Source organism: Heliangelus exortis, chromosome 2 (assembly GCF_036169615.1).
Source record: "Heliangelus exortis chromosome 2, bHelExo1.hap1, whole genome shotgun sequence".
NCBI classification, from domain to species: domain Eukaryota; kingdom Metazoa; phylum Chordata; class Aves; order Apodiformes; family Trochilidae; genus Heliangelus; species Heliangelus exortis.
In genome coordinates, this window is record NC_092423.1 from 1,951,370 (window position 1) to 1,966,901 (window position 15,532).

General features: G+C 48.2%; 1 protein-coding gene across 3 annotated transcripts in view; it reads left to right on the forward strand.

Annotated features, from left to right (window-relative positions):
* The first annotated feature begins 820 nt into the window (after nt 1–820).
* Nucleotides 821–15,532, forward strand: part of ALS2CL (ALS2 C-terminal like) — a 63,302-nt gene continuing 48,590 nt past the window's right edge. The window contains exons 1-2 of one of the 3 annotated variants that reach the window (XM_071734531.1): nt 11,427–11,616; nt 11,732–11,897. Coding sequence is in view for 1 of the 3 variants with exons in the window: in XM_071734530.1 (XP_071590631.1) it covers nt 921–923 (3 nt within the window). In the remaining 2 variants the exon portion in view is untranslated. Of the gene's footprint in view, nt 924–11,426; nt 11,617–11,731; nt 11,898–12,854; nt 12,983–15,532 lie in introns of those variants that run through there. The other 2 variants (XM_071734530.1, XM_071734529.1) reach the window with 2 other exon arrangements.

Below are 15,532 nucleotides of genomic sequence, written 5' to 3' on the forward strand. Positions count from 1 at the left end.
TTGGCTGTGCAGAATGAATGATCCGGAATAAAAGGAAATAAGGGATCTGAGGGAAGATGGAGGCTCTCTTTTTTTTCCCAAGTATGGGATCATCTCTGTCCAACCACCCCTGGATCCCCCTCCATGCCCTCCAGCAATCACTTCCAAACTTTCTCTGATTTCCTCACTCTTCTCCCCCAGGTCAGGGAGGTCCCAAGTCCAAGTTCTTCTCTGATCTTCTGGGTGTTTAGAGATTTCCAGGGAGACCAAACTCCTGGTTCCCCACTGCCTTGAGCCCCAGGACAGAGGAGGAATGCTGGGAGCCAGGAGAAAGGAAGGAAGAGATCCCCTTCACCTCCTTTAGCTGTAGCTCAAACCCCAGAGCATCAAAAATATTTTTTCCCTTCATCTTCTCAGCTCTCCCTGAGATGTTTAAAAGTTCCCCTCAGTCCCTGCAGCCTGGAAACCTCCTTTGTAGAAGTACAGAGGCTGTATTTTTGTCCTCACTTTGCCCTGCACCACAGGAGCACAACCAGATCCCTACGGAGCTGAAGGCAAAGCCAGGATCACCCCAAACTCTTTGCCTGCAGGGAGCAGCAGCCTCATCCCCCACCCCTGGCTGGCCTTGCCCTTTAAATTCTCTAAAAGCCAGCTGAGTATTGAGTTGCCTGCTGAAAGGTTGATGTGGAGACTGGCCAAGTGATGGCAGCTTGCCAGGGGTTTCCATGTCTACCAAGAATGTTGTGCAGTGCACCTTGGGAGAACAACTTTACTTCCTTGATTTTTTTTCTTTTTTTCCCCTTGCTGTTGGCTTTTTTTTTTTTTTCCCCCTTCCAACTGAACGTGCGTAAATAAAGTTGCTGAAAAGTTCAGAGCAGGCAGCATTCATCACCAGCTCTTTCCATTCCCATGGCCACAGATCCTGGCTGACAACTCGACCCATGGTAAGGTGGATTTTTTGCTCAGGTGGTGGGAGGTGCAACACAAAAGCTGTTGTGGGAGTCTCGGGGGAGATCATGGTCCCACTGCCAAAAAAATTGGCTTTGTGCCATGATAAAAATCGTGTTGGATTTACAGGGTTGCAGCTTTGGAAAGGGGGTGATGCTCAGTGTGTGACTGCCTTTCTCCCAGGTTTATTGCTTGGGTGTTTTGTAGGGTTAGGGAGGGATGAATCCATGTTTAGGACGTGAGGACAGTTTGGGGAAGCTGTGAACCAGGCAAAATTCTGCCTCTGGAGAACAGGGATGTTGCTTATTTTCTAATTGTGTGGAGATGAATATTCACCAAATCCATCTTGGTGCTGGCAGGATGTGTGGATAGAGCAGGACAGAATGTTGTGACCCCCCCTCCCCAGTGCTGTGGGACAAGGTGCCTTTGTTTCACCCTTCCCATCTCTCCAGGTGGTTGGAGTAATTCTGTAGGCAACGTGTCTCATGGTTACAGATGGTTCCAGCCCTATTTATCCACTAAAAAGAAAGGTTGAACATGCCCAGGGGTTCTCAGAATGGTGGTGGGGGAAGGCTGCTCAAAGGCAGGGCAAGGTCCACAGAAGAAAAGTCACCTCCTCCTCCTCATTCCCTCTGTCTCCAGGGACACTCAGGGTTGCACTGACTTTGTCATTGCTCTTACAGCAAAGATAGGGAGCTGGTGGCTACTTGGATTCTGCTGCTATCTCAGTGGTGGGGGTGGGAGCTGGGAGGAACAAGAACAGGGAGAATCACAGGATCCTAAAAAGTCAGGTTGGAAAGGACCTCAAGGATCATCTGCTGCAACCTTTCTGATATTATTTTTTATATGAGATGCATCATCTGCATCCTAGCTGCCCTCTGCTAGCAGGGTCTGGTGTTCCTAGAGATAAATATTTGGCATCTTGGGATCTGAAAAGGGTCTTTCAGCCCTAAAGGATCTTGTGGATGTGTTGCTACAGTTTGTAGCTTTGCCTGGACTTGATCTCTGGAGGTAACTGGGGAAAATATGTGCATAGAAGGCTGGAGAAGCTGAAGCTGCAGGGCCACTACTCCCAGCTCAGCTCTGCCCAAGGGGCTCCAGAAAATTATCTGGATGGGAGAGGTAGGGAAAAAACAGCTTCAAGGGTCTGAGGAAGTGTGAGACTCTGTCCTGGGCTCTTTCCATCAAGGAATCCCAGAATGTGAGGTGGGAAGGGACCTCCAGGCCCATCTGCTCCAACCCTTCTCATATTATTGTTGATCTGAGATGTCTCAGCACCCCTGGAGCTGAGACTTCCAACTTTCCCAAGTGGGGGAATCCCCCCCTTCCCCTGGGAGACCATTCCAAGGTCTGACTGTCCTCAGGGGGAAAAATTTTCCTCTGGTGTCCACTGGGAATCTGCCCAGGAGCACCTTGTGCCCATTGCCCCTTGTGCTGTCCATGGGACTCCTTGGACACAGGGAGTCTCCAGCTGCTTTGGAACCCCTCTTGAAATATTGGAACATCATAAGAAGATATGGAATAATATTCTGGAATATCATAATATCATCCTCTAAGTCCTCAAGAAGATTTGGCCAAGACTTGTTTTGCTCTTCAGAGCTGCTCATGTGCTGGCTGAGCCTTCTCCTCTTCTCCCATGCTGCCTGTGTTTGAGAAGCCCCTTTCCCAACCCTCTCAGATCAAATGGTATTTATGTACTATTTGTATTTATGGTTTATGTACCCATATATTTATGTTTTATATACCCAGAGGGTACATAAAATCCATCTGGGTGATGGGGGTGGACTGCTCTAGACCACAAGAAATGTCTCCTGCCTGAAGAGAGAAAACCCATCTGGTTTCTGCTCTCCCTCCTCAGTCATTCTCACCTCCCTGCACCTGTCTTCACCCTTGTTCTTCTTTCATGTCTCCTTGTGCCAGATTCCTGTGGCTGCAGGATTTCTCATTCCCACTGGAGGCATCTGCCAAAGAGTGGGAAGAAAGCCCCAACATTGCCACTGGGTTTGTGTCAAGCATCCCAGAGCTCTGGTGCTGCTCCCCAGGTGGCCTCTTCTGCAGCCCCAAAGATTCATGGAATGAAAATACTTATTTATCCCACTGGTACCACTTCTCTGCTCCAGGTCAGACAAATCTTCATGGCATCTTCAGAGCTGGAAGGGCTGGTAATCATTCTGCTACAATGAAAATCAATGTAGGGTTTTTTTTTAATTTATTTTGGTTTTTAAATTTTTTTTGGCAATGTGTCCATCCAGCTGAACCACAGAAAACTCACTGCTTTTTGTTAATTTGGCAGAGAGGAAAAAGCTGTTCTGAGCTGAAAGATGACAGCTTGGTGCTTCCATAGGAAAGTGGAGGTCTGTGGGTATTTTGTTTGGTTTTGGTCTCTTTTCCCTTTTTTTTCTGGCTGTCTGCATGTAGGGAAACTTCTATGGGATTAGGACTGCCAGAGGGTACCATTTTTTTTTTTTTTTTGTCTTTAGCAAAACCTTAAGTTAGGTAAGCAAGGACAAGCAATAAATAGTTTGGAATCACAGGTCAAGTTTCATCCTGGTAAAGAACTGGGCATCATGTGGTTTATTTTTTATTTTTAAAGTAAATCTTCATTTCTTTCTGTGTTATTCCACAAAAGTCATTCTCAGCCTCCTTGTACCTCTCTTGGACTGCACAGCTGTCACCACTGAAGGAGCTGCCCTAAGGAATGGCATTTCTAGGTCTTTGTGGAGTGAAAATGAGAATGGCTTTTCTGGGCAGAGAGCACATTAGCCTGGTGCTGGCATGGAGTCCCAGGTCAGCTTCTGTCTTTGGATACAATGTGGGGCTGGGTGTGATTGCAGAGGTGTTTGGTAACTTCCCAAAGAATCTCTAAACCATCATGGAATGGTTTGGGTTGGAAGGGACCTTAAAGCTGATCCAGTCCCAAATCCCTGCAATGGTCAGTGATCCCTCCCCCAAGCCCCATCCAACCTTCAACACTGCCAGGGATGGGGCAGCCACAGCTTCCTTGAGCAACCTGTTCCAGGTTCCAACCTGTTCCAAGGCCTCACCACCCTCAAATTAAACAATTTCTTCCCCATCTCCAACCTCAATCTCCCCTCTTCAATTTTTAACCCATTTCCCTTGTCCTCTTCCCAAGCTGTATGATCCTGAGGTTTATGGAGGAAAGAATTCTGTTTCATCATAGAGAATTGCTGGTGTGGAAGGGACCTTTAAGATCACCCAGTGCCACCCCTGCCATGGTCAGGGACCCCTCCCCCAGCCCAGGGGGCTCCAAGCCCCATCCAACCTTCAACACTGCCAGGGATGGGGCAGCCACAGCTTCCTTGGGCAACCTGGGCACCCAGGGGCTCAGCACCCTCACAGGGAAGAATTTCTTCCTAATATCTCAACTCAATCTCCTCTCTTCCACTTTGAAACTCTTCCCCCTCATCCTGTCACTCCAGGCCCTTCTAAATTGTCCCTCCTCAGCTTTTCTGTGGGCTCTTCAGGTACTGGAAGACTGCTCTAAGGTCTCCCCAGAGCCTCAGGTTTTTATCTAACACAGATGCTGAGGCCAATGTCTCCCCACCCTCAAATTCAAGAATTCCTTCCCCATCTCCAACCTCAATCTCCCCTTTCTCTCCAAGTTTTAACCCATTTCCCTTGTCCTCTCCCTACCCCCCCATGTCCAAAGCCCTCCCCCAGCTTTCTTGGAGCCCCTTCAGATATTGGAAGGTTGCTCTGAGCTCACCTGGGAGCCTCCTCTTCTCCAGGCTGAACAACCCCAATCCCTCAGCCTGGCTTCCCAGGGAGCTGCTCAGCCCTCTGAGCATTTCAGTGGCTCTGCTCTGGACACCTTCCAGGAGCTCTGTGTCCTTCTGCTCTTGGGGACTCCAGAACTGGGCACAGAGCTCCAGGTGGGGCTCAGCAGAGTAAAACAGAGAATCCCCTCCCTTTCCCAGCTGTCTCTGCTTCTTTTGATGCCTGGGCATAGATAGCTTCATATCCATGGATTCATGGATAGAAGAGCAATGTAGCTCTCTGAGCTTGGCAGCTCCAACCCAGATGGAAGGGCATCCTGAGTGGCTCCTCTGCCCTTCAGGGCAAGCACCACAAATCCCAAGGAGTGGGGCACACAAAGAAATGGGGACAATCCCCACCACGACCATCAAGTTCTCCTGCCTTGGCAGCTTCATCTTTTGCACCCTGTGGGACAGGGGGAGGATGGGACCAGTTGGTGCAGCTCCTGATGCACAGTTTCAGCACCACCTCCTTGCAGCTGGAATTTGTCCAACAGGCGAAACAACTGGTACAGCTTGACTAACAGGCACCAGGAGACATGGTACTCCTGGGTACTTCTTATCCCTTGGATCAGGGCCAATGATTTGTCCCTTATGTTGATGGTCAATGTGCTTTTGTTTGGTTTTGCTCCTTTTCCAGCTCTTCCTCCATCTCCCTGGTGCTCCCTGGTGAAGGCCACCAGCCAACTGTCTGCCCATGGTCTTGTCTATGGTTTTTTTGGGGTGATTTTTCACTGAAAGAGCTTGTAGCAAGTCCCTGCTGGTGGTGGACCTTTGGCAGAACTGGATCTTCCACAGACCTGGACATGGAAGGAGAGACAGGACCAGAACCAACTGTTTGTTCTCTTAACTGGGGTGGGTTGGACTTGCTGAGGATCATTTAAAAAGTGAGGGGAATGGGTATTTAGGTCATCTGGCTGCTCTCCTAAGGCTGAAGTGTCTAGACTGGCCATAATTCCAGGGATTAACTCTTGACTCTTTAAGCTGAGAGCCTGTGTGGGATCAAGAATGGGACATTTGGTTTGCATCTGAGCTCTCTGGCAGACACCAAACGTGGAGGTTGTAGGAAGAGTCAGTGTGCAACAGGGCTTTCCTACTAAAGAAAATGCACAAGGTAAGGAAAGCTATCAAGAACATATTGATATAATTCCCATGCTTGTTCTGTGCCTCTCCTGCTCCTGGCCAGTTGGAAGTTGTCCCTGGTCTTGTCCTGACTCTCACATCCAGGAATACAGAAGCAGACAAGTGACTGTTTGCAGTGTGTGCTCCCTGAATCCTTCTGTGCATCCTGCCAGGACTCTAGAGAATTTCTAAAAATGTTTCCATCCTTGTTTACTGCTGGATGGTGGCTTAAATCTTGAAGAGGTGTCTGCTGCCACTGTTGTGATCCCAGTTTCTCGTGCTTCTTTTCTCACCAGTCCTCCCTTGCACGGCTCTCTCAGCCTTCAGGGAGAAGGTTTGTGTTGCCTCAGTGAAAAGAACAAGGACAAATTTGGTTATCAAGAAGATTGTGAAACTTCTTTTGCATGAGATATGAATAATTGCAGACTTAGCTCCTGGTTTCATGCATAGTTTCCAAGTGGCATGGACAAAGTCTGAGCTTCTGGGCTTGTAAGGCACATGAGATGCAGGGGATGTGCTTGGAGCAGACACCCACCCCTACCTTAGAGTCCTCTGGGTGAGAAAATCTGAGTCCTTCAGCTTCTTGCTCCTTTGTGACAACTTCTTGGATAAAATTCAACAGATCCCATGAAGTCCCAGGAGCTAGGGCTGCCCTGATCCCTGTTAAAGTTTCCCATGGTCCCATGATCTGCCTTGGAGCAAGGCAGGAGAAAATATTGAGTTGGTGCTGAGCTGGGGTTATGGGCCTGGTGCCATCTCAGATTTGCATTGCCTCCTCCATCTCCTAACTCTGCCCTCTTCTACTTGGCTTCAAAGTGCATCTGAAACTCCTGGGTTGTCTTCAGGGGCAAAGGGTGGTGCTGATTTCTTTTGAATAGCTTCTGGGAAAGCAAGCTGAATGGTCCTGGGGTTTATGGAGGAAAGAATTCTGTCTTATCATAGAGAATTGCTGGTGTGGAAGGGACCTTTAAGATCATCCAGTGCCACCCCTGCCATGGGCAGGGACCCCTCCCCCAGCCCAGGGGGCTCCAAGCCCCATCCAACCTTCAACATTTCCAGGGATGGGGCAGCCACAGCTTCCTTGGGCAACCTGTTCCTGGGTCTCACCACCCCAAAATTACAGATTTTCCTTCTAATGTCCAACCTCAGTCTCCCCTCTCTCTCCAAGTTTTAACCCATTTCCCTTGTCCTCTCCCTACCCCCCCGTGTCCAAAGCCCTCCCCCAGCTTTCTTGGAGCCCCTTCAGATATTGGAAGGTTGCTCTGAGCTCACCTGGGAGCCTCCTCTTCTCCAGGCTGAACAACCCCAATCCCTCAGCCTGGCTTCCCAGGGAGGTGCTCAGCCCTCTGAGCATTTCAGTGGCTCTGCTCTGGACACCTTCCAGGAGCTCTGTGTCCTTCTGGTGTCCTTTTTGTTGAGAGGGGGAAAAAAAAGTTCATTTTTCTCACTTCTTCAGGTAGGTTCTACAGAGTGATGTGCAGCAGCTGAGGTTTCATGGAGTGATGGGAAGGGAGGTTTCAGGCTGTTTGCTGCTGCAATAACCCTGGATCAGAGCTGGTATAGACAAAATTCTTTTTTTAAGTGAGTTATAAGGCCACTCTTGGCAGAATGGTGAATTCTTGTGACATGGGGTGGCATTGCCCTGGTGATAGAAAGATGTGCTGGCCAACAGAGCTGATCACTGGTCCCAGAACTCAAGAATTTGCCTAATTTCAGCAGAGGAACTTGGACTATAAATAAACCTTGTTTTAAAAGAAAAATAAATCAAGCCAAAAACTTCTTGATGGAAAAGCTGGCTGGTTTCAGGGAAGCTTTATCTGGAGAAAATGATGAGGGTGGTGAGACACTGGAAGAAGTTATCCAGGGGGGTCGTGGATGCCTCATTACTGGGACTGTTCAAAGTCAGGTTGGGAAAGGCTTTGAGTAACCTGATCCAGGAAAAGTTGTTCCTGGCCATGGCAGGGGAGTCACATTAGATGATCTCTAAGGTCCCTTCCAATCCCAAATCCATCCTCTGATTCTATGAAAGGAGATATAGGATAAGGTACAAATTTGGGTGAGGTTGGTGGAGGACCCTGTTCTGATGGCTACAAACTCTAAGCATAGAGAGCAAGGGGAACTCCTCTTCATTTTCTTCATCAAACCCACTTTGGGATTGGGGGGGAATGCTCTGAGCTGCCAGAGGTGGCTGCTATTTGGCTGTGCTGACTTTTTAAGGGAAGGTCTCTTGGGGACATCATGCTCATAAATTCTTCTGCACTCTGCCTGCCTCCCCTCAATCCCTTGAGTGGCTGCTTAGGAGGAGACCTCAGAGCACCTTCCATTCCTGAAAGGGCTTTAGGAAAGCTGGATAAGGACTTTGGAGAAGGGACTGAAGGGATGGGATGAGGGGGAAGGGTTTCCAGCTGGGAGAGGGGAGATGGAGAGGAGATCTTGGGCAGGGAGGGAGGGAGAAATTGTTTGGGGTGAGGGTGCTGAGCCCCTGGGTGCCCAGGTTGCCCAAGGAAGCTGTGGCTGCCCCATCCCTGGCAGTGTTGAAGGTTGGATGGGGCTTGGAGCCCCCTGGGCTGGGGGAGGGGTCCCTGACCATGGCAGGGGGGGGACTGGGGGAGCTTTAAGGCCCCTTCCAACCCAAACCAGTCTGGGATCTGATGATCCTCAGAAGGTCCCTGGATGAGCTTTGAGGTCCCTTCCAACCCAGACCCCTCTGGGATTCTGGGATTCCTCTCCCAGGGATGGTGCAGGAGGGTTTGGGAATGTTCCTTCAAACCTTCCCCTCCTTTCCCAGGTCCTGGGAGGTTGAGGTGGGACAGCCAAGGGTGAGATCCATCTGACCAGGTGTAGCTGCACACACCCAGAGCAAGGTTTGGGTGCAATCCAAGCAGAACCAGGGTTCTGACAGAGGGGGTAGGGAGAGGACAAGGGGCAGGGGTTAAAACTTGGAGAGAAAGGGGAGATTGAGGTTGGAGATGGGGAAGGAATTCTTGAATTTGAGGGTGCTGAGCCCCTGGGTGCCCAGGTTGCCCAAGGAAGCTGTGGCTGCCCCATCCCTGGCAGTGTTGAAGGTTGGATGGGGCTTGGAGCACCCTGGGCTGGGGGAGGGGTCCCTGACCATGGCAGGGGGGTGGGATTGGATGATCTTAAAGGTCCCTTCTAGCCCAAACCAGTCTGATATGGAATGATTTGATGTTTCTGGAGATGGTGTTAAGCTTGGCTTTAAATCCTGTCCCCCAGAGTGAGATGTGCAAGCAGAGGAAACAAAGACTTAAAAGTGAGGTCAAGCAGGAGAGCAAAACAGCCTCAACCACCTGATGTTGCTGTAGCCAAATGAATGCTGGTAACATCCTTTAATCTCCTGGCTGGAAATTATATCATGTGTGTGTTTAATAGCTGTGGCTGCAGATAACCAGAGACAACTTAATTTGTAACCATCTGGTCAGGTGATGAGAGAGAGACCTGGAGCTGATAGAGAAGGTTTTCTCAAGGCTTCCATGGAAAACTGCTTCATTTATTCAATGATTAACTCTTGGCAGAAGCAGCTTAGTTCTGAGAAAACTCCAGACATAGACCATTCTTTGTCCATCTGTCACTGTCTCCTTGGTTTATTGTTCTGTTTCTTTTTTACTATTGAAATCTCGTGGGTCTATGTGCTTTTTTATTATTATTTCTTTTACTTCAAGTTTTGAAACTGAGAAATTCTCAAGGTCAAAAAAGGATTTTATTTATTTTATTTTATTTTATTTTATTTTATTTTATTTTATTTTATTTTTATTTTATTTTTATTTTATTTTTTTATTTTATTTTATTTTATTTTATTTTATTTTATTTTATTTTATTTTATTTTATTTTATTTTATTTTTTTTATCTTCAGGTTGATCAGGACTAAAACTTATCAGTGAGCAAAACGTACCCTTGGGTATGGTTTTTTTTCCCCCCCCCCCCAAATTATTTTTCCCCTCAATCAAAGCAGAATGGAGAAGCAATTAAAGTATTACAAGATGAGAAGCACTTTATGATCTTTAAGGTCCCTTCCAACCCAAACCATTCTATAATTTTATGTCTCATTCATCTCATGTGCAGCATTAGGTGCTCTTGAAATCTCTCCTTACCACTGTCCTTTCTACTGCAGAAATGTCCTGCACAGCAGAGTGCTATGGACACCCCATATCAGTCTTTATTTTAAATATTAGCTGTCCATCCCATATAGGTGATGGACCAAGTTATGTCTCACCCTCCATTTTCATGCCAAATTTAATCTGGTCCTAAAGGTTGTTTTGAAAAGATGTCCAGAATGGGCTGAATGTTCTCATCACGGATGGGAAGGTTCCCATCTCAAGGCTGAGAAGCAGCTTGGAGATCTCAGACTGAACATGGCATTTGTGCAGCTTCTGAGAATCCCAGGAAAACCATCTGAGTATCTCAGGAAAACCATTTGAGTGGCTGGGAAGAGAATTCTGCTGTGGAAGCACAAAAAAAAAAAAAATAAAACCCTGTCTCAAAGTGTTACACCCCTCCCAGTTCCACCACAGCTTTGCCAAATTGAAGTTCAGAAGAATAATGGGGGGGGAAAAATATGGTTCTGAAGCAAACACAACATTGCACTTGTCCAGAACTTTACAGAAAGAAGCCCCAAAGCTGATCTGGAGGCCCCAACCCAAACGTGTGCAGTGGGTTGAATCAGAAGACCTTAGATGGAAGGTGGGATCTCCATGTCCATCTTCCATGGAGAAAAGTTCCTGGGCCTTTCCCCCAGTGCTGCAGGAGAGCTGGAAGTCCCCAGATCTTTGTATTTAACAGGGAAATGCTCAGCACTGGGACCTCTGAACCCATCTCCCCTTTCTGGAGGGTAGGAACCATCTTAGACTCTGCCAGGGAGCAAGCTCCATCCAGGTAAGGTCTGGAGGCTGGGAAATGTAAGGACCTGGGAGTCTGGATTGCCAGGAAGCTGAAGAGGAGGCAGCAGTGTGCCCAGGTGGCCAAGAAGGCCAATGGCATCCTGGGCTGGCTCAGGAAGAGCGTGGCCAGCAGGTCCAGGGAAGGGATTCTGCCCCTGTGCTCAGCCCTGGGGAGGCCACAGCTTGAGTCCTGTGTCCAGTTCTGGGCCCCTCAGCTCAGGAAGGAGATTGAGGTGCTGGAGCAGGTCCAAAGGAGGCAACTGGGCTGGGGAAGGGACTTGAGCACAGGCCCTATGAAGAGAGGCTGAGAGAGCTGGGGCTGTTCAGCCTGAAGAAGAGGAGGCTCAGGGGAGACCTCATCACTCTCTACAACTCCCTGAAAGGAGGTTGGAGCCAGGTGGGAGTTGGTCTCTTTTCCCAGACGACTTTCAACAAGACAAGAGGACACAGTCTTAAGTTGTGCCAGGGGAGATTTAGGCTGGATATCAGAAAGAATTTTTTTACGGAGAGGGTGATCAGGCAATGGAATGGACTGCCCAGTGAGGTGGTGGATTCTCCATCCCTAGAGACATTTAAAAAGAGCCTGGATGTGGCACTCAGTGCCATGGTCTAGCAACTGCACTGGTGGGTCAAGGGTTGGACTTGATGATCTCTGAGGTCCCTTCCAACCCAGCTAATTCTATGATTCTACGATTCTATGAAATCCTCCTGGGCTCAAGCACTTTTATGCAAAGGTTTTGAAAGGACTTGAGGCACCTGTCTGCAGCCGAGTGCCTCCTGGATGAGTGCTTCCTGAGGATGGGGAAAAATTTGATTTCATTCCAAACTTTGGAAGAAGGAAGGTCTGTAATTGTGCCCTGCTCCCCAGCTCTTTGAGTCTGCAACTTGCAGAGCAGGTAGGAGGCTGGCAGTGAGCTCATTGCTCACTCATCCTTTCCATTCCCTGGCTCCATCCTTCCCTGGGATTGAGGATCCCAGCTCTGAGGGTGGAAAACTTTTGTGTTGAGGCAGACAGTTGGGTTGTGAGCACATCCTGGCCTGAAAAGACCCCAAGCAAGCTGGAAGGAGGTCAAGGTGCTAGAAGAACTTCTCTGAACAAAAGGTGATTGAGACACCTCTTGTCTCCTGGTGGGAGAAACTCCAGAAACCAACTTGTCCTTCATCCCTCAGCTCACAAGTAAGTCCCAGTAGTTTGTAGAAGTCATTGAAAACATTTAACTCAGGGAGGAGGTGAGTTGTAACATGTTGGAGCACCCAGGAAAGAATGGGGCTTTGTTGGGTGCTCTGTAGCTCTGAAGCAGAAGGGGAGGGCACGGGGGAATTTTGCTGGGTAGTGTCTCTCCTTTTTTTTTTATTATTTTCTTTCTGATGTGAACGAGTGTGTGGTGGCAGCTGCTTTGCCAAAACGTTTATCTGGGGATTTGCTGTCATGACAGATCAACCCGGGAAAATGTTGCTGTGTTTTCAGGAGGTGGGGTGGTGGCTGAGCCCAACTGGGGGGGACTCTGCTTCAGGGATCCTCTTGACAAATGGGTTTCTCTGGGGGCTTTTTTTTTTTTAATGTATTTTTAGAAGAAGGGGGAAACAGTTAAACTGACTGAGCTGCAGCAGAGGGGAGCTTTTGCATGTGTCACGTGCAGGTTGTCACAGGCTCTGAAGAGCAGGAAACCTCCCCTTTCCCAGGGTTTCCATCCGCAGCCAGCGCCGGAGTCACCCGAGGGGCGCGAGCCTGGCAGAAGGAGAAATGAAAAAAAAACACAAGAGCTCCCTTTGGCCCAAATGCTGTGGGAATACTCAGGAGGCTGAAAAGGAATTGGAGCTGGGAAAGGTCAGCATGCAAAGAAAAACAAAAAAACCCAACAAAACAACACAGCCTGGCTTTTTCTCCCTTTCATCTTCCTAGATTTTAAGTTCCCCCCCCCTCCCCGATGCGTGAGATGCAAGAGTGCGGATCGTGGAGTTTGTTCTGCTTTTCTTTTTTTTAAGGGGAAAAGAAAAGAAAAAAAAAAAAAAGGCAAATAACAAAGCAAATGGGTTTAGAAACCCTATTTGCACGGGTTTCGTAACTGTCTCCCTGGGCTCTGTGGGTGTCTCCTCTGATGAACAGGCCCAGATTTGTGTCTGGGCTGGATGTGGGAGGGAGAGGTGGGAGGAGAGAGTGGTGGCTTTGGAAGCACTGAGTATTTCAGGACCTGGAAGCTCAGAGAAGCTGCTCCTGGAGCATTTACCAGAGGGGACTTTTTATTGGTCACCTTATGCAAGGTATGTTGCTCTGCTCTGGTTATTTTGGGGTTCTGTGCCCAGTTTTCCCATTGATCCTGAGGTTTGATGTTCAGACGTACAATAGGAGGGGTGCAAGATCACCCTTAGCAGGTGGGAGGGACTGCTGGAGGTATCATGCAGAAGTCCTGAGGCAGAGCAAAGTTTGGGAATATTTTCTACAGGCAGAAACTTTACAGGTGCAAGTGACCAGAGGTGTGGAGTGAGTTTTTCTGCAGCGTAAAACTCAATTGCATGCACTTCCTAAAAAAAAACCTTGGCCTTGAGTAAAGCAGCTCCGTTGCCTTTTAGCTCTTTAATTCCCAGCGTGCTCCAGACTTGTGGCATTAAATCCTCTGCTTATTCTCACCTTGGCTTTTTTTCCAGAAAGTGATGCTGGAGATGCACGTGAGGTCCTGCTCCTGCCTGTGTTGGAGCTCCTGCCTGTGTTGGGGCTTGCTCCTGTTCTAAGGGGAGGGATTTTCTAGCTGTGCCAGGCAGCCTCACCTGGCATTCCAAGCCTGATGAAGTAAGGCTGGAAACCTCTTGTGCTCCCACTGGGGTTGCAGGGCTTGCCTGGCAGAGTCAAACCAATACCCAACCCATTAGTCAGGGCGAGAGAGCCTGAAAAGTTTCTGCAAGGGAGGGAAGAAGCCAAAACTTGGAGGTGTCTTAGGTGTTAAGTGAGAAGTCTGGGTCAAAAGCCCAATTAGAGGGAGGGGGGGGACAGTGACACATTTCAGACTTCTAAAAAGTAATAAACAACTACTCCTTGGGAGCCAGAAGAGGAGGAGCTGAAGTTCAGCCCTCAACTAAAGAGGAGGGCTTGCTATTAAACTTTAGCTTAGTTTAATTTGGACCAGAACCAAATTGTGTCTCTTTGTCTGTGGAAATTTCCTGTAGCCTAGAAGCTTCCTTGACCTTGCAGCTGCTTCCTGAACCTGGGAATTTCATTACTGCTGCTCCAATGACTTCAGCTCCCAGGGAGCTGCAAGACAAAGGTTTTGGAGGGATCTGCAAGGAACCCAAGGCAGAATTGTCTCTCAAGATCCTGCCTTCAATTTACCTATTTTTTTTAGAGACAAAGCAGCAAGTTCAAGAGGGTTAAGAAAAGCTTGGGTTCAAGGGATCCATAGGATGACGCCAGGAATAGGGTTACAGCTTTTGAGATCCCTAATGCAAGAGTTGTTGGGGAAATGCAAGAGGGATGGAGCTCAGAAAGTGGCCAAAGTTATGTTCTTCTCTAAGTAACAGCTTTTATTCCTTCTGCCAGACCAGACAGCTGCCATGACCTGGTCAGGTATTGTTTACATTCCTGTTGAGTTGGGAAAAGGCTGATGCAAAAGACTTTGGGCTCAACAAACAGGAATTTTCTTGGGAAACACTTTTGTCGGAGCTTTGACCAGCTCGTCAAAAGACCTGGGGTTTGGCACTCAAAAGCACCTGTGGCATCTGGGAATAATGATCAGAGGTTAGAAAGCCCTGGTGACTCTTTGAAGGTCTTCAGTGGCTTGTAATTTGTCCTCCAAGAGCACCTGAAGGGTTGGATGAAAGAGTAGAAGCTTCCTACTCCACTCAGTCTTTGGGAAAGGCCTTGGATCCTGGAGGAGAGAGGGGAAAAAACTTGGCAGTTCTTTAGCTGGGATTGTTGTGAACCTTCCTGGACAGGAGTGAGCTTCAGGAACCCAGACAGAAAGCAAAGTGAGGCTGGGTGTGGGGATGAAACTAATCCAGGCAGGTATTTTTTTTATTTGTTTTTTTTTTTTTTAAACTCCATTCTTGTTCTTTTGTCCAGCCCTGCCCCGTTTCAGGCAGGTGTTGGGGTTGTTGTGAAGCTTTTCTTGGGTCACTTGGTTAGGGCAGTTCTGGGTGGTTTTGAATATGAAATTTCAGTGACACCTCCTTCAATTTTGGCCACTACCTCTGGTGTAAAGAAACATCTGTGAGATGGGGGGGGGAGAGGCAACAGTGGTGTCAAAACCATGAAAGATAGAACCAGAACCTCACTGGGGAATATTTGGTGGAACCAGAGATTTCCAAAGTAGCTATTGCTGTGATTTTAGGATGAATTTCTGTCTTTTAGCAAAAAGGGAAGTGGAATCCCCTCTGGTCCTACTCAGGTTCTGGAGGTCCTGAGTGGAGAGGATGGTTCAGGGGGATGACATTGGGACATTGAACCATCTCATCTGGCTCTCCCCTTGTCCCAGGGGACAATCCTCTGGTATCTTTTGTGGCTCTGGGTCTATTTGCAGGCTAGAATTCAGCCTGATACTCAGGATCTTCCTCAGAACTCCTTGGGTGTAGATGGTTAGCACATCATCTAAACCCCAGACACATAGCACCATCATTTTTTGCTTTTTGAGGCCATGCTGAAATCCCATTTCCTTTGGAAAAGCAGAGTACAGAGCAGGCACATTGGGAGTGTGAGGCCAAGGGAGAGAAGCTCCTGATCCTGAGGATGCTACCAGAGCTGTGACATAAAAGTTGTCCCTAGTTTTTATCTTCTGGCTTTCCCATACTTCTTACTCTGATGGAAAATTACTCAGTTCCCTC